General features: G+C 42.7%; 1 protein-coding gene across 1 annotated transcript in view; it reads left to right on the top strand.

The window, feature by feature from the left end:
- Window positions 1-357: 357 nt before the first annotated feature.
- Window positions 358-27,649, top strand: part of METRNL (meteorin like, glial cell differentiation regulator) — a 35,008-nt gene continuing 7,716 nt past the window's right edge. The window contains exons 1-2 of the mRNA XM_074971080.1: window positions 358-722; window positions 7,716-8,104. Coding sequence (XP_074827181.1) covers window positions 613-722; window positions 7,716-8,104 — 499 coding nt within the window. The 5' untranslated portion in view covers window positions 358-612. The remainder of the gene's footprint in view (window positions 723-7,715; window positions 8,105-27,649) is intronic.

Genomic DNA, 27,649 nt, shown 5'->3' on the forward strand with positions numbered 1-27,649 from the left:
CTGAAGGCGTTGCTTTACATTTTTTGTATTACTTTTCGGTACCTTTGAAGTGGCTGCTCTTTGTCCTGTGGTTTTTCAACAGGAGGACAAGTGTGATACTGAAGGAGGGCATGTGTCCTACTAGGGGAAGGGAACAAACCTGTAGCACTGTAGGGGGCCACACCACACAATGAGGACGAGACCAGTTCATGTGCGGCAAGGCCTCGAATTGTGCCAGGAGTGCGAAAGGGAAGCAATCCGGTGCCGGGTTTTGCTCACTCTTGACTGCAGGCCCCGTTCGGGAGGAGCCGAGTTTTGTGGGTGGCTCCGGGAGGCAAGGCAGCTCCCCGCCCCTCAGCTGGGAGTCTGGAGAGCTGGGGGAAGGAAACTTCAGAGTGGAGCCGAGTGGCTGAGCGAGGAGCAGCGCGCCGGGATGGGCACAGGGTAGCAACTCTGCCGGCATCTGCGCTTCCTTTCCCAGGGGCAGGCTGTCCGTGCAATCCCCCCCTCTGGCCCCACCATGTAGGGAAGCCTCCTTGCACGCCGCGGATTCCTCCCCTCCACCCCTCCCACTGCATCGCGCCGTGTCTCGCTGGGGTTCGCACCAGAGCAGAGGGGCTGCTGCGAGGGACCATGCTGAGCGCTCCAGCGCCCGGGCTGCTGCCGCTGCTCCTGGCGCTGTCGCTGCTGTGCCGGGGGGCCGCCGGGCAGTACTCCAGCGACCTGTGCAACTGGAAGGGGAGGTAAGGACTGAGCCATCCCTCCCCCCCCGGCCCGCCAGCCGTTTGGGGGGAGGAGGAGGAGCCCCAGCGGGGCATGTTCCGAGCCCCAGCGGGGCATGTCCCGAGCTCCGAGGGAAGGAGACAGTCAGCGCTGCGTGTTTCCCCCGGATTTGGATTAAATTCTTAAAGCGCTTTCGTTAAGTTTCTCCGTTCCGGGGGCAGCTCAGTGTCCAGCCGAGCCATGCAATGTGCGGCTCTTCTTTAACATTCCGCAATCCGGGGGAGGGAGCGGAGGCTCTTTGCGGGATGTCTGCCCCGCTTTTTAAATCTGGTTGGAATCGTCACAAGTTGGCAGACCCCAGACCATAGCCGATTTAAGCCCCCGGATGGGATCTGTTCCATCTGTGGCAGGATTTCACCCTTTCGTCCTTTCCGCCCCCTGTGGCTGAAGGAGAAATGGGACAACTTGATTTTGAACAGCGTCTTTCCTTTTAAAGATATCCCCCTCGGCTCCCCCTCCAAATAATTTTTCAGTCCTACTGCGTCGATAGAATGCCTTTGCAGTTGTTTGAGAGCTACGGGGCCACGGGCTACGTTTTCGGGCTTGAGTCTCCTCTCCTCAGTTTTGCCCCCGTGTCACTTTCTGATTTCAGTGGACCGATTCCTGATTTACACTATTTCTTTGGTGGTTCTCCTCTCGGACCCTCCCCTCCCCGTCTCTCTACCATTCAAAATCGGTGTTTTTTTGTCAGCAGTTTAATATTGAAACTGAAAGGCACGAAGGTCTTGATCAGATATGGTAAGGTGGATCAATAATGGGGTTTACATGTCCCCAGCGCCTCTCTACATAGTCTTGTGTGAAATTTTAACGAATAGAGGCCCCGATCCTTCTTCCATTGACGTCAATGAGAGTTTTGTCCCTGATAGAGGGCGAAGGAAGAAGTTGGCCCAGATATGTGTGTGTATGTGGAATTTGGATTTGGTTGTAGCAAAAATCTTTCCCTTTTGGTCTGATTTTTGAGGCGGGATATAGAGAAGGGGGTTGATTAACATTCCAGGAGTAACTATCAGCATTACCAAAGACATGTGCCATGGGGAGATGAGGGGGAGGTAGCCTTAGCAGGCATAGGAAGGGTATTTTTACTGATCCACAACAGCTTCCACATCTGTGCAACCTAACACCCAAATAACCTGTTTTGTAACTCATGTCTGGTAACCTCCTACACTTGGCATTAACTTTGTTGTAATGCAATACACCTGCAAGTCCTTTTTGTGGTGAAAGTTGACTCTGTGTGTGTGTGTGTATATATATATATGCACCATACACACACAAACACAGAGGTAATTAAGGAATTGTCTGGCTCAGATATTTTATTTTAATTGTTGGTTACCTTGTTTATTTTTCATGTTTATTTCAAAGCACCTTGATAGTTTGTAATAGGGTAAAGATTTTAGGCCCAATTCTCCACTTACTTTGGTGGAAATGAGGAATAACTCTGCTAAAGTCAATGGAGTTACACTGGTGTAAGTAAGAGGAGAATCAGGCTCTTTGTGTGTTCCCATTAACAGTTGACCTAGCTTCATTCCGATTTCACCCTTATTGAACTCACTGCTTTACCACACTGATATATAAAGCTATTGGGCCGGATTCTGCTCTTAATTATACTGGTGGAGTAACTTCAATGCAGTAGCTCTGGATTACACCAGAGTCATTTAGGGCAAATTCTAGGCCATTGTTCTTTGGCTGCCATTACTATTCTAATCACCCTAGTTGTGAAACTTCTTTGAATGCTCAAAGTGTTTGGCTCCTAAACTTTAATCTTTTGTAATAACTTTAGTGTGTCTTCATGGTTTTGCAACCTCTTCTACTGTTTATAATCTAAAAACTCTTATTTATATTCACAGTCAAAATTGTTGCTAAATGAAGTACTCATGTAGCATATATTTGGTTTTCTGATTGGCTAAACCTGTTTTTAATGGGGTACCAATGTAATACAGTTAATGTAATAAATTCATGCGTTTAATCTCAATTGATTAAAATAAGAGTTTAGTTTAACTTGGAATGGAAGGATGTTTTGGAGAGAGTTCAAATCAATACAATCTGAAAGATGCATACAGTTGGCAACTATTTATGAACTTCTAATGACTCTTGGCAATTGGTAAAATGTTGAACTATAAATCCAGTGGGGGGGGGGGGGTTTGCAATGTACAACTGATATGGGACAAAGCCTACAGTTCCTTGTCAATTTCAGTAGCAAATTCCTAACAATCTGGCTTTTCATACATAGCTCTGTGGTCCTATAGTTTGGGGGCAGAGGATTTCAACTTTGCATAAACAAGGCCTAGAGCATGGATGGCACTGTCATGTACACACACAGAAAAATCCAATTTTTCTTTTCTTTTCTTTTCTTTTTTTTAAGGGCTTTTGCCCTCCTCCTCCTATCTGAGCTGGTGACCCTCCCACTGACCAGGCAGGGCTGGACATGGCTCTGTCCTGAGCCACTCAGTTTTTTGACTGCCAGCCAAAGGGGATAGTTGAGAGAAATGTGAGTCATTCTTTGCTACAGAGAATTTGGAGCTGAATTGGTGACCCAGGCTTGGAATTTCCCATTGTCACCGGTCAGCCCCATTTTTGCTTATTAAGGAAATGACACATCCTTGGTGATCCTTTCAGTTGCACAAGAGCATAAGGGCTGACTTCTTAAAAATAGGTGGAACTGCCCATATTGAGCAGCATATGTGTCACTACTATATCCAGAATGCAAATGAATTTGGAGCTCAGGGTGAGACAAAGGCAATTGCATGTAGATTCAAGCTGACCTCTAGACCTTCTGAAAAGAGGTAGTGACCCTAGGACTGATACCCTTCAATTATCATCTAATTGTCACTTTATGGGTACTATTTGTGTGTCATCCACTCTATCCATAAATATGTTTTTGCTTCTTGAGAATAAATAGATACTGTAACTAACTTTTTTTAGACAGGGCAATCAAATCTTATGCTTAAAGGCACAAGCTGTTTGCTCCCTGGGGTCAGGAAGGAATTCTTTGTTTAAAGTATAGCATTTTGCAATCAATTAGTTGTCTTTATAGCTGTCTGTCTACCTTAGCTATTTATAAGGTGCCTATCATCTTGGTGTCTAAATGCCATTGGAGCTTCAGTCTTCTTCTTACAGACTAGTTCCAGGATATTGCCAGATGTAGGTAAGCAGACCTGATAAGTCAGGGCATTTTTGCAGTTGGTGAGATTATACACTTAATGTTTTGGACATCCATTTTCCATTAATGAAAATTGCCTGGTCCATATATCTTAGGCATCTTTGAAAATATCAGCTATGATTTCTTTCAGTGTCTCAGATTTCCCAGGGAACGTTTGCCTTAATGTACAATCTGATTACTTTAGCAAGATCTTGCACTTTCTTAAAAGGCCTAATGGAGACCCCCAAGCCCCTGAGGAAATTAGAAACCACACCATAGTGTGGCCCAATCAGAATTCATAATTATTTTGTTTATTCTAAAGATGTCCCATTTTCTTTGAGTGAAAAGTGCTGCTTTGACCCCACTGAAACCTAACCAGTGTAGCCTTTAACTCAGACTGTGGGCTTGTCTACATGAACATTTCGTTTGTGACAAGCTGGGTGTAAATCTACCCCACACTAACCTGCTGTGCTCTAAGTGTCTGCATGAAGCCTGCAGCCGCACACTAACAGTTCCCTAGCGTGCTTTGATCTACTCCCATTTCAAAGCAGGGTATTTCAAAGTGCACTAGGGAACAATTAGTGTGCTGCAGCATGCTTTGCAGAGACAACGTATGGCAGGCTTGTGTGAGGTCGATTTTTACACCTTGGCTTGCCACTAAATAAATGTTTGTTTAGACACACCCTAGGAGTAAAGACATCTCAGGCCTCTTCCCAGTTCTTCCATGGACTGGCTTTGTGACCTTGGGCAATTCACATTGCCTCTCTGGGCATCTGTTTACCCATCTGTAAAATGGGGATATTGCTTTCTCCCATTTTTAAAAGTGCTTTGAGAGCTACAGATGAAGATCGCTGCGTAAGAGCTAAGTGCTCCTATTACGGCCATCTTTCTCATTGCTATGGTGGACACATTCTCATCTTACAAACATCGCCTGTTGCATTATCATATATAATAATTGGTTTCACAAATGGCAGTAATGGATCTTCCAAGACATACAGTTATATGGCCCTTTGAGACTTCAGGAAGGCTAAACATCAGGCAGACAAGTGCAGTGGCTCAACATATGTCTCTTGGGATCTGTAGGAGGAAATATTGTTTGTTAGAACCTATTCCTAGAACAAACAGTACAACTTGTGGGAGGGGCGGGGAGGTGCTTCATTCATCAACACAGCCATAAAACAACTGACCTCTTGCTATGTCATATATTTAAAAAATAAAAACCTCAAGTTAATTTAAAAATAGCTTTTATGACCTCTGCATTATGTGCATGTAGGACAGTTTATTACTGGGTACTGAGAAGTAAAAATGAAATTGAACAAACTTCCAATATGGTGATAGATGGCAGTATTATAAAAGTTCCATTTCATTTGGACTAGGTCTTTAATATTCTGCAGGTTTACCTCAAGTTTTGAAATCTGCTCAATTTGAGTCCTCCATTATAATAGAGCTTGATGTATACAGCAGATACCTGTACATAAGAACGGCCATACTGGGTCAGACCAATGGTCCATCTAGCCCAGCATCCTGTCTTCCAACAGTGGCCAGTGCCAGGTGCTTTAGGGCAGACAGCCCTATTCCCTGTACTCACTGTATCTGTCTAACAGCATCATTTTGTTGCCTGTAGGATATAATTGGCTTCATGTAAGAATTTTGGAATCCATCTTCTTTCATTTGAACAACAGCATGAATGTGTATATATTTTTTGCCATGCAAAAATTCACAGTCTCAATATTGGGATTACCAGCAGCAGCATTTTTATTGTGTTTGAGCTCCCTATTCTGCCCCTCACCTTTCCCCATATGTTTTAACAGTATCCTTCTTGGGTGAAATTTACCCCTGTACAGAGGACCAGCACAAGTCCTATGCATCACCTTAGTCTTAGTTTGAGGGTTTATTTGAGATCTCTGTGATGCATAAGTCTTCTGCCCAGGGGTGAATTTCACTCCTACCCCCCAAGCATTACTTTGGGACACTTTATTCACTGACTGCAAAGAAATAAAAGACCAACTTCTTCATTTCTGGTTTTGGCTGAGTGTCACGCACAAAACCAGTATTGAAAAATTGATTTTTGTGGACAAGATGTAAACAGGCAGTCAATATGAGATATCCCATTGAAACTTCTCTTTCTTGAATATGTCAAGTACTACCGTGTGTCTGAGGGCAAGAGAATAAAGGTCAGGGACTGGTCGCTCTCCCCCATCCTTTGTGCTCTTGATGTGGCTTTCAAGATTGTTCAAAAGCACATGTTTGCAGACAGTATTATTAAAACTGAGTTTTTCTGAGCTTCCTCATGTAACCTCTATCAAGTGGGTTACACTGACACTAACAATAATGAGTCACATCAACAGTAAATGCAAACCATATGTTGGTTTGTTTTTTTTCTTTTTTACACATGGCTTCTCGTAACTTGTCTAAATGCTGACTGAGTTTAAATCCAGCACCATTTGTTCTGTACCTAAATATGCTGAAGAAGTGGGGAAGAGGGAGATGTGTATTGGAGATATGTGTTGAGAGATCAGAATATCATGTTCATGATTTATGCCATGTTAAAATGGGTTCTGTGTCTGACTCTTCTACAGACTTCCAGTGTGATCTTGGACAAGTCTTTGTGCCTCAGTTTACGCATCTATAAAATGAAGATGTTGTGAGACTTAATTACTTAATATTTGTAAAGTACTCTTGAGATTCTCTCATGGAATGTGCTGCAGAAATTGACTGTTTTTAAGGCTTCCAAGGAGGGGAAACTACAGGGAAGCTGAAGCTCTTAAACTTTATTTTTCAATACCAGATTTCCACTATAACGTTTCATGATCTTCCATCTTCAGAATCATTCACTGTATTTTTCTGCCCACACAGTACTGCCTTAGAATAAACATTATTAAACACGGGTGTGGATTTTTGTTCTTAAACTTCATTGCCAAACTTTTAATTATTTCTGTTAGGGGAGAGCCTCAGCTGAGATCAGGGGCCCACTGTGCTTATAGGCTACTTAGCACAGAGGGAGAAGCAGTTTCTGAGCATGGGAGGGGAAACACCGACATAGAGTCGAAGTGACTTGTCTATATCTGCATGGCAAGTTAGTGGCAGGGCTGGGCCTAGAACCCACATTTTCTGATTACAAGTCCAGTGCTTTACCCACTAGACCACACTTCCTTCGTAACCATTTTGAATGCTGAAAAATTTGGAGATGTACTGCATATTGTGGGCCATATCTTGCAGACCCTTTAGTTAGTCACATGTGTACAGGTTTTCAGGATTGTTCACTAAATCCAGTAATACAAAGTGACTATACATTAGTAACATAGGGTAGATATCTTTTAGGGCTGTCCCTAGTTTAGGCCTCATTCAGGCAGTGGAGGCTCCTCAGATCAGACAGTTTAGGCTTTGCCTAGTCACAAGCAAGTGAGATACAAGTCTGTTATTTACCTTTCACTGGAAATTAACTGTAGGTTCTCCTTTTAGTGTCACTTTTGCCTACCCTCTTTCCGATGTCACTAGATTCTGCTGCAGTTCTTCTTGTGGGATGTTTTGCATAGGCAATGGAAAAAGTTAAGGTTTAATTCTGAATTCATTTTGAATTGTGGTTTAACTTCTTATGGATTTGTCTGGAGCTGTTTTAAAGCCCATCCCAAAATATCAACACATTTCACGGTCTTAATCTTGCAAGACGATCTCTGTCAACCACCACAATGGATCTGGCCCCTAGTGCTTAGTAGTGCTGTAAAGAGTTTTGCTGACTTGCCTGTTTTCTGAGATTATGAACAATGTTTAAATAGTTCTGCTACTCATCTAATTTCCCTATTCTCTCTATCCCTAGTGGCTTAACTCATGAGTCTCATAAGAAGGATGTTGAACAGGTCTACCTCCGCTGTTCTGAAGGATCAATAAAATGGATGTATCCCACAGGAGCACTCATAGTCAATCTGCGACCCAATACATTATCTGCCTCTTACAAACACTTGACTGTTTGCATAAAGCCTTTCAAGGACTCCGCAGGAGCAAATATTTATTTGGAAAAAACTGGAGAACTGAAACTGTTGGTCCGAGATGGAGATCACAGCCCCAATAAAGTGTATTGCTTTGGCTATGGTCAGGGGGGCTTGTTTATTGAGGCCACCCCTCAACAGGACATTAGCCGGAAAATTACAGGATTCCAATATGAATTGATAAACAAGGGGACGGCATCTGATTTGCACACAGTTTCTGGTGAGTTTTGAGCAGTTGGCTGCGTTTTCATATACTATATTGGATATCTAACAGATGGTAAAGTTAATAAATGGGAACACATCAAGGTCTGAATTTCATCCACTTTTAGGTCGTGCTAATAAATTCTTCTTTATGTAGAAGAATAGTTTTGTGTGAAAACTAGTAACGTGGACTGAATTCCAAAGAACTGACCCAGAACAGCACAGAGTCACTGATTCTCCCCTCACATACCGTCTACACTATGGGTGCTGCAGTGGGATAGCTGTGGTGCTGCCACTGTAGCTGTAGTGTAGATGCTTCCTACAATGACGGAAGGGGTTTTTCCATCCCTGTAGTTAGCCCATCTATCTGACTGGCAGTGGTAGCTGGGTTGATAGAAGAATTCTGACCTAGCCACCTCTAAACCAGGGAGGGGGGTTAGGTCAGTTTAACTATGGTGCTTGGGGTATGTGAATTTTTCACACCCTGAGTGACATAACAAGGTTGCTCTAAATTTTAAATGTAGCCCAGGCCATAGTGGTAAACAAACTCGGTGAAGTTACACCCATTTAAAGCCAGTGTGAGTCAGAATCAGGCTCCAGAATTCCTGCTTAACACTATTTCCCATTTTTATTGTTTTAAAAGACCCCAGAGCTGTGTGTTTTCAATAGTAAACATTTTAACAAGGAGCAATGCCTCCTTTTTGTGTTTTCTCTCTGCAGATACTCCTGCTCTGCTGACCTAATTACTCTTTACAGAGACAGAAAGTGGATGAGGTAATATCTTTTATTGGACCGACTTCTGTTGGTGAAAGAGACAAATTTTCAAGCTTACACAGAGCACTTGAAGCTTGTCTCGTTCACCGACAGAAGTTGGTCTACTCAATAAAAGATATTACCTCACCCATCTTGTCTCTTTAATATCGTAGGATCAACTGGGCTACAACAACAGTACAAACAACTAATTACTCTTTGTTTTAACAAGGGGAGTGGTACTCCTTCCTCAGCTGGAGCTGTACCTATTGTCTTTGTATTTGCAGGGAGTCAATCAGAGTGAGATGGTGGGGCACTTTAACACCTTTATAATGCTGTTACAGCCTAGAACTAGGAATCAGTCCTGTAATTCTTGTCCACTGAGAGTACCCATTGCAGCTCCCTGTCCTTCTAAAACCTATGAGATGAGATTTTCAGTGTACCCTGGTGGACAGCAGATATAGGTTATTTTGTACCAAATGAGGGAGTAAGTTCCAAAGTTAAGACCCCTGCCGGTAGTCCCCTCTCTTTTAAACTGATCTCTACTGTGGCAGTATCACAGGAACAAAGTGGTGTCTCCTAAGTAGTCAGGTTTCAAGTCATTTAGGGCTTTACAAGTTAAAACTCGCATCTTAAACTTACTCAACCCTGAGAGCAATAGGCAGTCTGTACAGATTCTGAGGCACTGGTGACATGTGCTCCCAGTGAAGGACACCACTTAACAAGTGGTGGCATAGCTGATGATCTTCCATTTTTTTATTCTCCATATTTCTTAGATTGCATATATAATTTATTTCTGCAGTCATTTCATGCCAAATAAATTTAAAAAAACCAAAACCCCTCCAAGAAAAGACTTCTACTTTCCTTTTGTGTGTAAATACTTTCTATACTGTCAAGTAATTCTAGTATTTGTATGTCAATTCACATACTGCATTTCTGAATACAGCTGTTAGTTTATGACTGTATTCATGATGTAGTGAATTGTTAGCTTAGTGATATAGTAAGCTTATAACTCATGCAACACCAATAATAACTGATAGGTGGCGCATTTGCCATTAAAACCAAAAAGTTAATGCAATTTTATTAATGATGCTTTTATTTCATTATGCTACTTGTGCAATTTTATAGCTGGATGTCTAGGATTCATTGTGTCTACAGAGAATTATCTAGTGAGCCTTGATTGCTAAAAGTGATACAAATGGAGTCACTTAAATATACACAGAGGAGCTGTTTCCATTAAGATCACTTCTGCAAAGACTGATATACTGAAAACAGCATATGTTAACTGCACAGTAAAATCCCCCTGTGGAAAACATTAACTCTAAATACTCTTTAAATCTGGTGTTTGAAAACTACTGAATCTGAGAATTTTTCTGTCTTTCTTGGGGGTGTGGGAAATATAATCAAAATTGTAACAAACCATTCCATACATTTTATGCTTTTAAGAGCTTTTTTTTTTTTTTAAAGCTAATTTGTCATGTAGGCAAAGTTAGAACATGAAAAATAATTGCCCTGTTCCTGCCGTTTACAGTTCACTAGCAGACTGCTGAATCTGTGTGAAGTTGGGCTTCCTGTGAGCGTAGCAGTTAACCCAAATATCGTAAATTGCAGAATCAGGACCAAATATACTAAATGCATAAACTTATACATTTTTGGAGAATTAGCTATGCTAGTGCTATTAGTTGCTAATAAAAATATATTGTTTGTTAAAATCTTGGAGATATTTTGGAATTCGGAGTTGATCTTATCTTGAGCTTTCTAGAAGCCAAACTGGTGACTGTATGTGATCATATTCTTTTCCTTTGATAAGGATATTAACAGTCACTTTTTCTAAGACTACTGCATCTTTAATTGTTATAGCCACTGTTCTGGAAAACAGCACTGGAATTCAACCAATCTGATACATATGTGTTTTAGGCCATGTCTACACTTACAAGCTTACAGTGGAACAGCTGTACGATCGCCCGTGTAGTTGTGTTATTCTGATGGAAGAGAGCTCTTCCATCGACTTAATAAAACCAGCTCAGCAAATGGCAGTAGCTATGTCGGCGGGAGAGCTTCTCCTGCCGACATAGCGCTGTGCACACGAGCACTTATGCTGGTAAAAGTAATGTCGCTTGGGGAGGGGGAATGTTTTTCACACTCCTGAGTGACAAAAGTTTTACTGACATAAGTGCTAGTGTAGACATGGCCTATGTGCGTACATGCATCAGATGGGCCATCAAGTGTCTGTGTGATTTGGAAGAACTTTTTTCCCTTGGTGATAATCCCACGACAAAGTCTTCAGATCAAACTCAAGGGATCTTCAAGGTGTATTTTAAATTATTGTTGTCTGGTTTTGGAACCCCCTAGCCCCTGGAGGCATCCTACTCATATGTGTTCACCCTGTTTGGTTCCTGCCAACAGTCAAATGAACCTGATTTAAATTTTGTGAATACCTATATGTCTGGTGGAGCTGCCAAATAAGTAGCTGCCTACACCTCTAATAGATCAATATATCTTGGGCATCTTGACAGATCCTGGACCAGCCATTCTTCTGTAGCTGATTTCTATAAAATCATTGATTGAATGCTTGCTCACTTGATTGCTTATTAGGTTTCTGTTTGTCTGGAAGATAAATTTGCAATCAGTTGATTTCTCAACCACTGTTTCTTCAACAGAGAAAAAAGGCCCAACCAGAGCAAACCTTTACCTTCCTTGAATTGAAAGCCTGATCTGAGGGGCCTGTTTCTAGCTGAAGGGACTGTTTGTTACTTTGGCACATGCTTGGATTCTGATTGTGTGACTGTTGCAAATGGAAAAGTGAATCTGATCTTCTGCTAGTCACAGTCTGGTAGAGTTCAACATAGTTGGAAAGCATCTACTTGAAAAGATGCCTGTGACTAGAGGTGCTGTTGCAGATCAAGGCTGAGATGCACTGGCAAAACTGCACAGGGAAGCTTTCCCTTTTCCTGGATCCAGCCAGTGCACTTTCAGGTGCTCTAAACTAAGCAATGTATTTTGAAAGATTAAGAACAATAACAAAATAAAACAAAAAAAGACTTAAATGACAAATACCCAGGTGCAGTTATCCTGCTCCTTCCATTCCTCAAGCTAGAATATTTAATGAAATCAGGTAGTCTAAAATTTCTGTGCACTGTTTCCCTACATAGTGTTGTTGTTTACTGATGACGTTATTGTATTCTGCCCTTGAATTTATTCTCTCTTCCTAACCTGGCATCCCAGCACTGATTAAAGAGCACAAGTCATCTGTTTAATATTTTAGTGACCTATTGTGCCCCCAGAATCCTGACATTGCAGGGTGCATCAATAAATCAGCAGTGATTGGCAGGGTGCCAGTGATTTAATTAGAAGATCCAGAGTTTTATTAGTTTACTGTCATTCTTTCTCATTTAATTGGAATTTAGCAAATAATACAGTGAAAAATGTAGATTCTGAACAGGCTTCTTAATGTGCTTAGAGCAGTCAAAAAACACTGTGCTTGAAGATTTCCTAAGTCTCTGAGTTCAGCCCTTTCCTTGGCTGTAAATCTGCGATAGCTTCATTCATCATATTTTCTAAGGCTGCTCTGGAGAGCTGTAGAGAGTCCATGTTGTACAGAGACATGTTGTAATCCAGATTACAGTAATTCAATACTGGATGATTTATAGCATGGTGTTTATTGTTTTAGTGATTTTTATCATGTGACCACTTGTAAAAATACCGTAGTGCTTTTAACTAATGGGGAAAAAAGTAGCAGACAAGAGGCCAGATGCATCCATGGTGTAAATCCACCTGACTTGAGTGCATTTATGACGGGGTTGAATTTGGGCCCACATTTCTAGTGAGGAAAACAGGTTTCCAAGATTGGCCACCCCAAGTTTCTAATTTAGCATTGAATAAAAGTGTGGCCTATATTATGAAACAATGCATCCCACAAGCATCTGTCATATGTGGACGCAGTCTACATAAACTACAGGTCGCACAGTGCTATGTTCCAGTTTGCGTTGAGAGGCCATAGTTAGATCAGGCTAGACGGATCATTACACACTGGGACCTGTAGGCTCTGCAGGTTGTACCTAATATTAAAGAGGAGGCTAGCTACAACAGGTGGGTCCGTCTGATGCAAATTAGCTATGCCCAAGAAGGGTTACATTGGCCTTTATGACAGGTTTCAGAGTAGCAGCCGTGTTAGTCTGTATCTGCAAAAAGAAAAGGAGTACTTGTGGCACCTTAGAGACCATAAGCTTTCGTGAGCTACAGCTCACTCCATCGGAGCTGTAGCTCACGAAAGCTTATGCTCAAATAAATTTGTTCGTCTCTAAGGTGCCACAAGTACTCCTTTTCTTTTTATTGGCCTTCATGTAATTTGTTAAAGTTTGGCAACCTTCATTTCATACATTCTCCTCTAGATACATAAAGTAGTAGCTGAGTGTATTGCTGATTCTCCTAGTCTAAAGGGGCAGATGTATTATGCATTTTTGCTCACTGGCAGTTGGCAATGAAGCAGCATTGCTGCCTTGAGCCCTTAGATACACAATTTGGACTCTGAATTTTCATCCATTTTAGACTGGGATCATTGAGTCTGATCCAAAGCTCAGTTAAGTCAATAGGAGTCCTTCCATTAACTTTAATGGACTTTGGATCAGGTCCTGTGTTCTTAGAAGGTTGTTTGCTCACCTGCAGAATTGATGCACTGTGAAATTCTGACCAATGGCCTTAGAGAAGCAGGAGAAATCTTATTTGCTTGGGTTGTTAAATGAGATTCTTTTAATATTTACACTTATCCCGATAAATACTAGAATTACTTGATGGTATAGAAAGTATTTACACACAAAAGTAGAAGTCTTTTCTTGGAGGGTTTTTTTTTTTTTTTAATTTAGATAGCCACAGGTGCTGACTTGCTCCACCCCGAGGCCCCGCTCCCATTCCTCCCCTTCCCCCAAAGCTACACCCCTGCTCTTTCCCCTCCCTGCAGCGCCTCCCACCCGCTGCCGAAAAGCTGATCAGTTGGGCTCACTGAGCAGCTAATTGGTGGGTGGCTGGTGAGCGCTGAGCATCCACTTTCTTTCTTTTTTTTTCTCCCCGTGGGTGCTCCAGCACCCACAGAGTTGGCACCTGTGTCGATAGCCCTACAATAGATACCTTGACTACATTAGAAAGGATTTTCCAGTATAGCTATACTGACAAAGCTTCCTAATGGAGACGCAGCCTATACCAGCAAAAGGATTTCTGTGAGTCTTATAACTACCTCTACATTAGGGCTTTTGCTGGCACAATGGTGTCAGTTAGGCATAGGACGTTCCCCCCCCCCCCCCCCACGCACTTCTAACTGACATTGCTATGCTTGCCAACGTTTTTAGACCAAAACAAAATTTTCTACCATAACAACATAATACATTCAGTTTGTAAAAGCATGGAGGTGTATTTAGGACATTTTACTCCTCAGGACTCTGATTTTTAGTAAATAAGCCAAAGTAAGAAATTACAGTGATAAAATGTGTAGAACTTTCTTATCCTGAATCTTTTTTTGGGGGTGGGGTGGGATGGGGTGGGGGAGAATTGAGGTAATTTCAGCTGGAAAAAGGTTGCTATTACAGCTGTCGAGTAAGGACCAGGTTTGGATTCACTTATTCATGTTGAGAAGCACCTCACTTAAGCTATTGGTATCTAGCCCAATGTCAGCTGTGTAGTCAAACTTGAATAAGGAAGTGTTTACCACTTCACATAACACAAGAACCAGGAGGGGTTACCCAATAAAATTAGTGGGCAGCAGGTTTAAACCAAACAAAAGGAAGTACTTCTTCACCCAACACACAGTCAGCCTGTGAAACACATTGCCATAGGATGTTGTGATGGCCAGAAATATAACCGGGTTGAAAAAAGAATGAGTTAAGTTCATGGAGGATCGCTCCGTCAGTGGCTATTAGCCAAAATAGACAGGGACGCAACCCCATGCTCTGTGTTTCCTAAGCCTCTGGCTGCCAGATGCCGGGACTGGAAAACAGGGGATGGGTCACTTGATAATTGCCATGTTCTGTGCATTCTTTCTGAAGCATCTGGCATTGGCCACTGTTGGAAGACAGGATACTTGGCTAAATGGATGATTGGTTTGATCCAGTATGATCACTGCTTGTTTGTATGTTATGTTCTTGTAACTTGATTGCTGGAGTTCACTGAAAATATTCATGTGACTGTGAGTTGTTCTGTGCTAGCAAAGTCAAACTTTAACAGAAATGTTCTTTATCTTGATGACATCTATCCATTATAATGCAGGTTCTGCTACCCATTTTACGAGTTTCCTTTATTAATGCCCAGTAACTAGCTGAGACTGTTTATAGCTAACTGAGGTGCAACACTCAAATGTTTAAAAAAAAAAAAAAATTGGATAAACCCAGTTTTCTAATTGAGAACAATATCCAGCTACTTCCTGTAAGCTGTTAATTCACTGGCTCGGGCTGGTAGAAAGTGTTGGTACCAATGCAAATATTTAGAAGCTTTCTTAACTCCCAGTCAGCTATTTCCTGTGCCTCTCTTGAGCACTGTAAGGGGTACAACAAGCACTAGAAGTGGGTCACCCTTCCACCCCAGCATTATGAAAATGCTAATAGCCTTCAGTTACTGCAGTGCCCTAGGGCACGTCTTCATTGGCCAACTCCATGGGGGGCATAGCTCCCAGCACTGGTGCACTGTCTATACTGGCAGGTTACAGCGCTGTAACTTGCAGTGCTCAAGGGGGTGTTTTTTCACACCCCTGACCAAGAAAGTTGCAGCACTGTAAAGTGCCAGTGTAGACAAGTCCCTACTCTGGTCTAAATTTGGGAGTAATTGCGCTTTCTGCCTCTTGGACTAGTGGTGTTGCTGACTCTCATTGTCTAAAAGGGCAGGTGCATTTTGCATTGTTCACTGCCTAGCAGTTGGCGGTGAAGCAACATTGCTCTGCTGGGCATTAATCCTGCAAACACTTTAGTGAGTAACTTTAGGCTGGATTTCTCATGTGCATAAGAATTTGTGGGATCAGAGTATTGGTGTTGGATTACTTTCCCATCCACCGTGTGTGTGCTTATTGGCTATATTGGCAAAGAGGTGGTGGAAATGAGCACGGCCTCCTAGAGCATTTTAACTAAAAGCTCAGTGATCTGTGCGTTTTACAGGACCTGCCTTCTGAATCAGTGTCATGGGTGAGAACCATTGGTGAGGAGGATTACGAGAACTGCTCCTTAATTTCCAGTAGGGCTGTCGATCAGTCGCAGTTAACTCACGATTAACTCAAAAAAATTAATTGTGATTAATTGCACTGTTAAACAATAGAATACCAATTGAAATTTATTAAATATTTTTGATGTTTTTCTATATTTTCAAATATATTGATTTCTATTATAACACAGAATACAAAGTGTACAGTGCTCACTTTATATTATTATTTTTTATTACAAATATTTTCACCGTAAAAATGATGAAAAAAATAGCATTTTTCAATTCACCTCATACAAGTACTATAATGCAATCACTTTATTGTGAAAGTGTAATTTACAAATGTAGATTTTTTTTGTTGTTATATAATTGCACTCAAAAACAAAACAATGTAAAACTTTAGCGTCTACAGGTCCACTCAGTCCTACTTCTTGTTCAACCAATCGCTAAGACAAACAAGTTTGTTTACGTTTATGGGACATAACGCTGCCTGCTTCTTATTTACAACGTCACCTGAAAGTGAGAACAGGTGTTCGCATGGCACTTTTGTAGCTGGCGTTGCAAGGTATTTACCTGCCAGATATGCTAAACATGCGTATGACCCCTTCATGCTTCGGCCACCATTCCAGAAGACATGCTTTCATGTTGATGATGCTCGTTAAAAAAATAGTGCGTTAATTAAATTTTTGACTGAACTCCTTGGGGGAGAATTGTATATCTTCTGTTCTGTTTTACCCGCATTCTGCCATATATTTCATGTTATAGCAGTCTCGGATGATGACCCAGCACATGTTGTTCATTTTAAGAACACTTTCACAGCAGATTTGACCAAATGCAAAGAAGGTATCAATGTGAGATTTCTAAAAATAGCTACAGCACTCAACTCCAGATTTAAGAATCTGAAGTGCCTTCCAAAATCTGATCGGGATGGGGTTTGGTGCATGCTTTCAGAAGTCTTAAAAGAGGAACACTCCGATGCGGAAACTACAGAACCTGAACCACCAAAAAAAAGAAAAAAGAAAATCAACCTTCTGATGGCATTTGACTCGGATGACAAAAATGAACGTACGTCAGTCCACTCTGCTTTGGAAGGTTGTTGAGCAAAACCCGTCATCAGCATGGATGCATGTCGTCTGGAATGGTGGTTAAAGCATGAAGGGACATATGAATCTTTAGCGCATCTGGCACATAAATATCTTGTGATGCCAGCTACAACAGTGCCTTGCAAATGCCTGTTCTCACTTTCAGGTGACACTGTAAACAAGAAGTGGGCAACATTATCTCCTGCAAATTATAACCAAACTTCTTTGTCTGAGCGATTGGCTGAAGTAGGACTGAGTGGACTTGTAGGCTCTAAAGTTTTACATTGTTTTATTTTTGAATGCAGGTTTTTTTTGTACATAATTCTACATTTGTAAGTTCAACTTTCATGATAAAGAGATTGCACTACAGTACTTGTATTAGGTGAATTGAAAAATACTATTTCTTTTGTTTTTTACAGCTAATATTTGTAATAAAAAATAATAATATAAAGTGAGCACTGTTCTCTTTGTATTCTGTGTTGTAATTGAAATCAATATATTTGAAAATGTAGAAAACATCCACAAATATTTAAATAAATGGTATTCTATTATTGCTTAAGAGCGCGATTAATCGCAATTCATTTTTTTAATCGCTTGACAGCCCTAATTTCCAGTGAACATCAGATGCTTATGAAGCTACCATAATAGGTTCAATAGAAATATGTTCTGGAATTCAGTATGTTAGCAAATCCTTTGGTGGTATTTCCCAGCTCTCTGTGCAGGATTAATTCCAGTGAGGAATCATTCAAATTTCAACGCATTCACCACTGTAAATCAATCATTTCTTTTCTTTTTATTATTTCTTCTTTCCTAGAATCATCTGTTTGTCAGATTTGTTAATTTTTACTAAATAACCCTCAGAATAGAAGCATTAAAAACAATTCTCTGACTCTTTGGGATTAAGGCCATGTCTACGCTAGCAAGTTTGTAGCAGCACAGCTGCACCGATGCAGTGGCGCCATAAGATCGCTCGTGTAGCCACTCTATGCCGACATAGCGCTGTGCATGCTACCCGAGTGAAACTTATGTCGTTCAGGGTGGTTCCACCCCCCACAATCTCTGAGCAACATAAGTAGTAGTGTAGACATGGCCTCAGTTTTGCCAAGAAAAAAGAACCACTTGCTGTGGTCCATTTGTGTCCACACAAAGCAGTGGAATATGTTTCATAGCACTTCATCAGCCAGTATTCATTTGTTGATTGCATAATTGGCTTCAAACAAATAAAGCTGCATTTCAAGCCAAACCAAGGCTACACCCAGAAACAATTGCTTGTGAGTGAGCTGCCTCCAGCTGTGAGGCTTTTGAGGCAGATTTTCAGATAAGGGTAATAGGTTATTAGGAAAACAAAATTGTGCTTTCTTCCCTTTGCTCATCCTCTTCGGGACATGCTCTTAAAGCTGTTTTTTGTTACCTGTGCCCAAAAGATGATGAGATCTACCAGCCAGATGCAAATGAATGGCTAAAGAACGAAGCAAAATCCAATGCCACATACTTTTTTTTAAAAAAGTGAAACAAAAGTTGAAAGGTGGAGGATTTAGTGTGAGCTGCAGTGAAGCTGTTGTTATTGGCAAGCATCTAGTTTGGTTGGTCATTTGTAAAGTACATGCTCATCTAAGCAGGGAAGCTACAATAGGATTAGATTTGAGAACCCAGAAACTTGTTTGAACCATTTATGTGACTCTGGAAATTTGGGACAAATTTGCAGTAGTTGGCAGAGATGGTGAGATTGAATGCACAAGAACCCTTTGCTGAGAACTGAGCTCCCCCAAAGTAGTGGTAACATATACAATCTTAAACTATTTAAACTGGGAGGTGGGGAAGAAGGCTTGCATTGCAGGGCCTGAGTGAAAGGTAGAAAATGGAATGTTGCTTGCATCAACACCTTTAAAACTTTGGAGGGAGAGACCCAGGGTTTCAAAAAGGACTTGTGTGTAACATTTTTTATTAATAAAGTCCCATAGAATACGTCACTCCATTACCTGTTTTCATGTTTCCTGAGTAATATAGAGGGAATTTGGTACTGGATCCCCTTTCTTCTTTACTCCCTGTACTCCAAGTGTAGTATGCAGCTGTGGCTGTCCTTTGATGTTGCCAGCACAATACAGTCTGCTTCTTCAGTGAGCGGAGGAGGTGACAATAGAGTTGTAATGATAAATACAGAGGGAGAGGGTAGAAGAAAGTAGCTTATTTTTGCTGGACTCCCCATGAATGCACTTAGCTTATTTCTCAACTCAGTGGGCAGTCAAAACCAATAAGCAATCAGGTATGTTATCCAGGCAGCTGGGGTTCTGTTTGCTTTGACCCTTATGTATAGCAGAAGATAGCCCCACCAGCAGAGTTGCTTGGCAGTCTCTAATAATGCTCCTTGCTTGCTCTGCAAAACTGTTCAGTTTGCTAATTCCTGAGGCTGTAGTAAAAGAAAGGACTGGTGATGGGTGGAGAGGAGGGGGATTGCATCCCCTTCCCTCCCTACCTCCTCCCCCCCCCCCCCCCCCCGCTCTGGAAGGAACTCTGTTACTACTGAGATGTGGGCCAGGTTTTCACATGTGGGGACCTGGTTTTAATAAATTGCAGTGTAAAAAACCTCTTGATCTTTAATCTGCTACATTATTTACAGTAGACACAAAATATATAATGTAATACAACACAAATACTTGGAGTTTGTTTAGGGTCTGACTTTCACTGCCTTAAACCTTTCAAAGTTTCTTGTGCAGTTAATGGTAGCAGTTTATACCCATTTTGCCCAGGTGTAAATGCCTATAAGAGGTGCAGGGTAGTGTGGAAAGTCTAGCCCATCTGGCACAGAAGCACGATCTTATTACACAGAAGAATCCTGTGTTGTGTTCCAGTATATGAATCTGTCGAGCCCTGCAATCAGAAATGAGCATGTAACTTTGAAGGGGAAAATAAATGTGTCCCTCAAGAGCAGTGATGTTTCAGAAAATGTCTTAAAAATTAGTGGATTTTTATTTTTTATTTTTATTCAATACACAGACCCCAGAGTTCTCCCTCCCATAGAGGAATTCCACTGGTAAAACAGGACTTAAAAAGGACTCTTATGTCTTTAAAGGCTCACTTAACCTTTGATCTTTCACTACGTCACTTTCAGGTTTAACTTTAACCAGCTTCTTGTCAATTAATTTCATTCCACTCAGATCCATACTACATATGGAGGGTAGGAGGGTGGTTGAAAAATTCCTGGCAAGCATCCAAATTGTGTTAATCGGCATCAGCTCTCTATTTTTTATTATACTGATACCAGAGAGCAATGGGGAAATTCTGAAACTAGAGCAGAGCATCTGATTTACCATATAGTTTCATTAACACAGGAGCATAAATGGGTGACCTATTGGAGAATGTCTACCCTACAGACCCTATACTAGCTTAGCTATGATGGCATAGGTCCTAGTGTAGATACAGCCTATCCTGACAAATGGAGTTTTTCGGTTGATGTAGGAATACCCCCTCCTGGAACGGTGTTAGCTGTGTTGACAAAAGCCCTCTTCCATAGACATACCTGCATTTACACTGAGGGTATTGTTGTCATAGGTGTTTCAGTCAGAGCTGTGGTTTTTTCACAGCCCTGACCAATGTAGCTATGCCAATATACCTTGGAAGTGTAGACCAACCTTTAGTAATATCCTGTCAACTTTAGATTGACATCCTATATGAGGATTTCTTTCTTTCTAACTGAAACAGCTTTTTAAAAAAAATACTTTATGCATAATTTCATGTTCCCCATAGCCTGTAGCTAGCACATCATTCAGGGAAACTGAAACTTATTGCTACTACCAAGATGTTCCAACACCTCATCAGGGGAGGGAAGTGGCTGAGTCATCAATTTCTGCTGAATTTAATCTTGTTTTAAAATAAGTTTTCCAGTCCTCCTGATGATAAAGATAACTTTGTGAGCTGTCTTCCTGAGTCTGCAGACACACTGCTCCAATGCCACTGATACTGCTCATGGCTATTTTATGCAGCAAGGAAGAGCAAAGTTAATACTCTGGTCAGTTTCACTATTACTGTTCAGAAATCTGTAGAACAGACAAGATTCGTGTCCATATCACACTGCTGCTGCTTAGGGAAGGCAAGAGTAGTAGTGGTGGAGCTTGTTATAGGAAAGCAGGAAGGAAAACTGGGTGCTATGCTCTGGGCAGAATATTCCTTTTCCCTTCCAGCAGCTAAAAGATGGGGGAGCGTCAAACATCTGAGAGTTTTACTAGCCAGAGGCTGATATAAAAGATGGAATTGCTCATTTGGGTCCAGGAGTAACACTCTGTAGCAGTCCCAGCACCCTTCTGTTTTCCAGCAGGTGGGAGATTAGCTGGGCTACTCAGCAGGGCACACTGCCCGTGGACCTCAGTGGTAGTGGGAGCACCCCCTCTTCAGTTTTTATAGACCTCAGGCTAGTACTGCCTTTTGACTGGTAAAAGCTACACGCTCTGTCCATTCAACTGGTAGATGTCTGGGCTGTTCTAGGTCACTTGTGTGGAGATGATTGTGCAAGGGGGCAGCTGCTATGCACAGTGAAGCAGAGAGGCATGAACTGTGGGATAAATAAACACATGGTTTGTTGTTGTTTTTTTTTTTATGGCTTCATATCAGTGTGTTGTGTACATACAGACACAACAATTCCCACCAGCTCAGTTCACTTTTTAATTGAGTTGTGGGGAAGAGAAGCAGAGAAATAGCTGTTGAAGATTCGCCTCTACAGCAAAATGAAACAAAATAGTATCAGTTCTGTGGAAAAAAACTTCTGCCAAGTCCTGCCCTCTGGGGTAGGAACAATGCAAGGGGTTTAGCTAAAAATTCAGTCTGCACAAGTAATTTTAAGCACAGAAGAATATTTATTATGTTCAGCCAACTCTGCTCCAAAGGGCTAATTGCAGGCAGGTTTAATAGGAGTTACAGGAATGGGGGTGGTGCAACGGCTGAGGTGCAAGAGTGTTGATCCGAATTCGTGCCCCTCTTGTAATCAGCCTGGCTGAGGCAGGAAAGTCCCGCCCCTGCTTGGCTGAGTCAGGCCTGCCTGGGTCTGAGGCTGGCGCAGAGCCTCTTCGAAGGCTTCCCCTGGGAATAGGTGGGCAGAGAGGAACAGGGAATGAGTCAAGTTTCGTCTCTGCCCTCCTTCCCGTGTGTGTGCGTGCGCGTGTGTGCAACCCCTTGGTGTGGGTGTGTACAAGCCCTTGCTCAGGGCTGAGCCCAAAGGTGCAATTTAGCACTGTGTGTAAAGCTGCTTGAATAAAAGAGCTGTTCTGCATTTTCTAAATAAATGCATGTTTGTGCATCTAGCTGGCCTTTGATCTGTTTTAAGTTGTTGGATCTGCTGGAGTGTGTGCTGTGGCTGTGAACAGCAGAATGAGGTTAGCTTGCCAATTTTAAAAATAAATAGGACTGAAGATCCATCGTTGCTTCTGCCAAGTGAAGTTTCATTTTGAAAATGACGTTTAAAAACCGGGCTCATCTAAATCCCTTCATCAGGAACTGCTGATGTAAACCTGCTTCTTCGGTACTTAGAACTTTAATGCTGTCTTGGAAGAAGTTTCTATTAAAAGTTAAATTCTGATTTAGGCGCTCGCATGGATTTTATATTTCTCAGAGTGCAGAGGTCATTGTGTCTCCAACAATAAGGTTTAGATTGTGCTTCCCCAGCCCCTTCTCTCCGGGAAGGAAGTGAAATGAACTCAGGCCTCTGGGCACAATCCATGACACAGCATCTTAAAGTCTGAATTTCATTAAACTTATTTGCAGGTTAAATTACTCTTGGAAAATTAAATACCATAGTTCCAGTCCCTGCCTAAGGCTTGTAGATTTGTGTATGTTGAACTGAACGCTGAAAGCAAGTTAAGCCAGAGAATCAGAGCTGATTTTTTTTAACCTTGCTGCACTTTTATTGTTGTAGCAGATAAGTGCCCTCACTTTCATTCTGTTAATGCAAGGCTAGATATTGTCTTATTTTGCTTTTTTGGCAGTGATCCCTTTGTGTAGACACCGTTCTGGAACCATAACACCCAAGTTTCAGCAAAAGGCTCATTTGTAAACTCTTTATGCATGCTTTAGTGCAGGGGTGGGCAAACTACAGCCCAGGGGCCACATCCGGCCCTTCAGACATTTTAATCTGGCCCTCGAGCTCCTGCTGGGAGTGGGGTCCGGGGCTTGCCCCGCTCCATGTGTGCCGGGGCGCTGCACAACTCCCAGAAGCAGCAGCATGTCCCCCTTCCAGCTCCTACGTGTAGGGGCAGCGAGGAGGCTCCGCACACTGCCCCCGCCCCAGGTGCCGCCCCCGCAGCTCCCATTGGCTGGCAACCACAGCCAGTGGGAGCTGTAGGGGATGCATTTGCAGATTGGGCACTGCGCAGAGCTGCCTGGCCACACCTCCGCGTAGGAGCCGGAGAGGGGACATGCTGCTCCTTCCGGGAGCTGCTTGAGGCAAGTGCCTCCTGGAGCCTGTACCCCGACCCCCTCCAGCACCCCAACCCCCTGCCCCAGCCCTGATCCCCCTCCCGCCCTTCGAACCCCTCGGTCCCACCCTCCTGCACCCCAAAGCCTGCACCCCCAGCAGGAACCCTCACCCCCCACCCACACCCCAACCCCCTGCCCTAGTCCGGAGCCCCCTCCTGCACCCTGAACTCCTCATTTCTGGCCCCATCCCAGAGCCCGCACCCCCAGCCAGACCCCTCACCCCCTCGTGCACCCCAACCCCCAATTTCGTGAGCGTTCATGGCCCGCCATACAATTTCCATATCCAGATGTGGCCCTCGGGCCAAGAAGTTTGCCCACCCCTGCTTTAGTGTCATGATTGACAAGATTCAGGCCCCAACCATTGGTTCATTGGCCTACTATGTGTGCCAACTGTTAGATTATCATGGGCCAGCTGTAGAAGGGAGGCATAGTGTTTAGTATCATGACCTTTGTTCTGGGCTGCCATTTATATCTCACTCTGAGGTTAGCTGCTCTGTTCAGCTTAGCCCTGCTTAATGACATAATAACTCCCAACAAAGACTGTGAGCTGAATTTATCCCACATGTGACTCCATCAACTGCAGTAGAATTCTGTACACGGGAGTTTTTCCCAGTATGTCAAGTGAGTGACTCTCCTCTTCTGCTGGTGAAAGAAGCAAAGTCATTCTCAAACCTGCATCCTGATGTTATTTAGCTGAGCACATGTTCCAGTGCAGTATGTTTGTTATACAGTTTGGAACTTTCATAGTAAATCATTAGTATAGGAAAGCTGCAGTGTTTGCAGAGTTTCATGTAATACTATCCAAATAAGAGACAGGAAAATGCCATAAAGCAAGGGAGTGAGGAGATGGCTCCTTTGTGTCATGTGGTCAGGAGTCATTAACTTCTGCCACAGCTGTGGAGAAGCTCTCTACGTTAGACCTCCACATTTTCTCCATCATGTGATTGAAATGTGATTTTTGTGGCTGGAGGTATTGTCCACAGTACAGGTGGCTTGGATTTAGTTCTGTTGACATGAGATCTGTTTGCGTCAGATTTAAGATGACTGCCCTTTCACAATTCAGGTCCAGGTGCATTGACGCCATTTCAGACCGCATTTTGGGGTGGGGTCAGGCAGGTCTTAGAATCCAGATCCAGAACACTGATGGGAGGAGAAGAGTTGAAGGCTTATCTAGAGCAGCACTTCAGACTTCTGTGATAAGTGATGCAGATTCCCCCTCCTTGTGTGTTCCTTCTCCACCACCCCTCAAGCTACATGGTGGGTTAGAGCTCCCCAAACCAAATGAGAGGTAGATGGTGTACTGGCTGATCCAGGCACAGTCATAGTCTGGTAAATGGAACACTTGTCCAGAAACCTCAGCTACCACTGGTGCAGAATAGTGGCTTTTTGGACTGAAGTTCATTTCCTGGGAAGATGTTGAACTCTTCCAAAAGGAGCCTAAGAAGGCCTTGGGAAAATTAATTTAAGAGCCTGCTCTGACTCGAGCCAACAGGAGTGGGATTGGGCCATGGAATAAGAATATTTTGTTTCTCAAATACTCCACCACCAGCAGAATCATTGGGACAAAACTCATTTTGCTGAGTCTTGAGTAGAAATGACTCCGTGAGGAATGCATATTAATCAGTGGCCACATCTGTGCATTTTAAAATTAAGCTTAGATCACAGGAATCACTGATGTATTTTGAAGCAGTTTGTTCCATGTGGATTTGGTGCTGACATTCCCTGGAGACTGAAGTCCTCTGGTGGGGCCCCAAAATAAGCACAGTGCATATTGCTGCTGTGCAGAATTGCCTGCACTCCACTAACCCTACCTGGAAGGAACACCTCTAGGAGTATAAGGGACAGTTCAGTCTCCCAGGGCCCCCTTCAGTCCTTGCTCTGTCTGCTGAAACTGCCAACAAGGGGGGCAGTTGTGACAGTGATTTTCCTGGGCTGAGCTTGACTAGTAGGCATTATTATTAGGAATCATGTTTATGTGATAGCGCCTAAGAACCAACAAAGAATGGGACCCCATTGTGCTAGGCACTTCACAAACAAAGAGCAGAGAAGTCCCTACCCTGAAGAGTTTGTGATCTAAATAGACCAGACAGACACAAGATGGGGAAACAGGCTGTTAACGCACAAGCAGAATGATGATCAAAGTGATGGCAGCAAATGTTAGGTTAGTTCCATAGTTTTGGGGGGTCTGTGTTTAGTTAGGAGGGATAAGAGCTTCAACAAGGCTCGGGTTCTCCCAATGGGTTTTAAAGTTAAAGCTAGTGTTCATCTGATTTATAAATAATCCTTTGAAGGGTTGTTATGTGAGAGAATGCCATCTTCTGTGGGAATGGGAAGTACAAACAAACCACTGTTGCCCTCCCACTGCACCGCAGGCACGCACTCCTACTTCTTGAAACCAAAGGATATGCCTCCGTAGAGTGGTTTTCTGCAAACACTTTGCATTAAGCCTTTCCATTTCTGCCTAAAGGGGAACCCTGTCTGCTTGCTGTCTACCAGCAAGGTTCTTGTAAATTTCAACATGCAGGCTGCTGATGTAATAGGGCAGGGGGTGGCAGGAGGTGGGCTCAGTAACCAGACATCTTGGGTTTGTTGAAGTGATGTCTCATGAGAAACTGGAATTTTTCACTACTGGACACTTGGCCTAGGCAAGATGTTTAACGATGAATGGTTGGACAAAAATACAAGTGTGGCTGAAGATTCTGCTTAGTCATGGTGGTTTGGAAATTCCTGTCATTGGACTGATTGTCCTCTGCTTTGCCTCTTGTGCAGTTATTTGCCTCTATATTGAAGGGGTATGAAACAGACATTCTGATCTGGTAGCATTTGACACCTACTTTGCCCAGGTGTAAACACTGAGTTATGGAACAAGGCATGGGAGAGTTGAGATGGCTGAGGATAGTTATTTATAAAACTTATGGTACATTATTGTAGGTAACATGGGTGGTATGTGTTCCGAAGGGCCAGTGTGAGGATTCTGGAGGGAAGCAGATTATTAGGGATTTCATCTCAAAATGTAATCTCTTCTGAACCATCACCTCCCTCAATTTCAGGTAGTAGCAGCAGCTCACAGATGGCCATATGCATTTTGGAACTGCTACACATCAGGGGAAGAGGGGAGGCTGCAGCTGTAGATTTGGCAGATCCCAAAAGCTGGCTTTGGGACTCAACTAGGTTGTTCCCCAGCACCTGCCCTTGACTCTTTGGCTCCCTAAATGGTGGGAACACCAGTTCTTTATCACAAGATGCTGTATTAAAATCACACTTGAATCTAGTCTCTGTGTCGAATGATATCTCTTCCAAACCCATTCATCTTTACTTCCTTTCCAGCACATGCTGTTGGGAAGCCCTTTGAGCTTAGAAACACCAAGCAGTGATCACCTGCATTTGCAGTTTATCAGCAGTCTCTCTCTCTCTCCCCATGGGAAGGACAGAGAGACAGGTTCAACAAGTCTGCTGGCCAACAAGTGCAGTCTATTGTTAGTATCACCATGTCCTCCTCAGTAACATCAGGTTCAGAGGGCAAATCGCTCAAAGCAGCTGGGACATGACTGTTAGCTTGTGAGGAATGATGTAATTACATCCCCCTCTGCAGTGAATTGAATAGAGAGGCCTTCAGAGGCACAGGCTTGGGGGGGCTACCTCAGGTTACTTCAGGTCAGGATACTGTCAAAATCCATCAGAGGAATTCCCAATAGATTTGGCAGCCGACATGCACAATGCAGGCATTATGCCACGAGCGCTATAGTTGAGTTACAGGCATCTGGGCTTTGGAGGGAACTAATAAAACGTTGCTTTTTTCTTCTGCTGCTGCATGAATTAAGGCTTGTTGAATTAATGAATTTTAAAAAATCAAATTGGTTGAAGTTTGGGGTTTCTTTTGTCTCTAGTTCCGATAGCTCAGTGTTGAAAATGAAAGAACCTAGTAAGCCACAAAACTTAGTCAGTAAGCAGGGGATGCAATGTGGAGTGTGGGTAGAATATCGTCCTGCTATGATTTTGATGCTCTTCTCTAACAACTGTGCAGGTTTCTTCATAAAAGAACTTCAATCAGATCCTAATTCTCCTGGGACAAAATAAGCGTTTTGCATTTTTGATGT

Source organism: Natator depressus, chromosome 14, assembly GCF_965152275.1.
Source record: "Natator depressus isolate rNatDep1 chromosome 14, rNatDep2.hap1, whole genome shotgun sequence".
NCBI classification, from domain to species: domain Eukaryota; kingdom Metazoa; phylum Chordata; order Testudines; family Cheloniidae; genus Natator; species Natator depressus.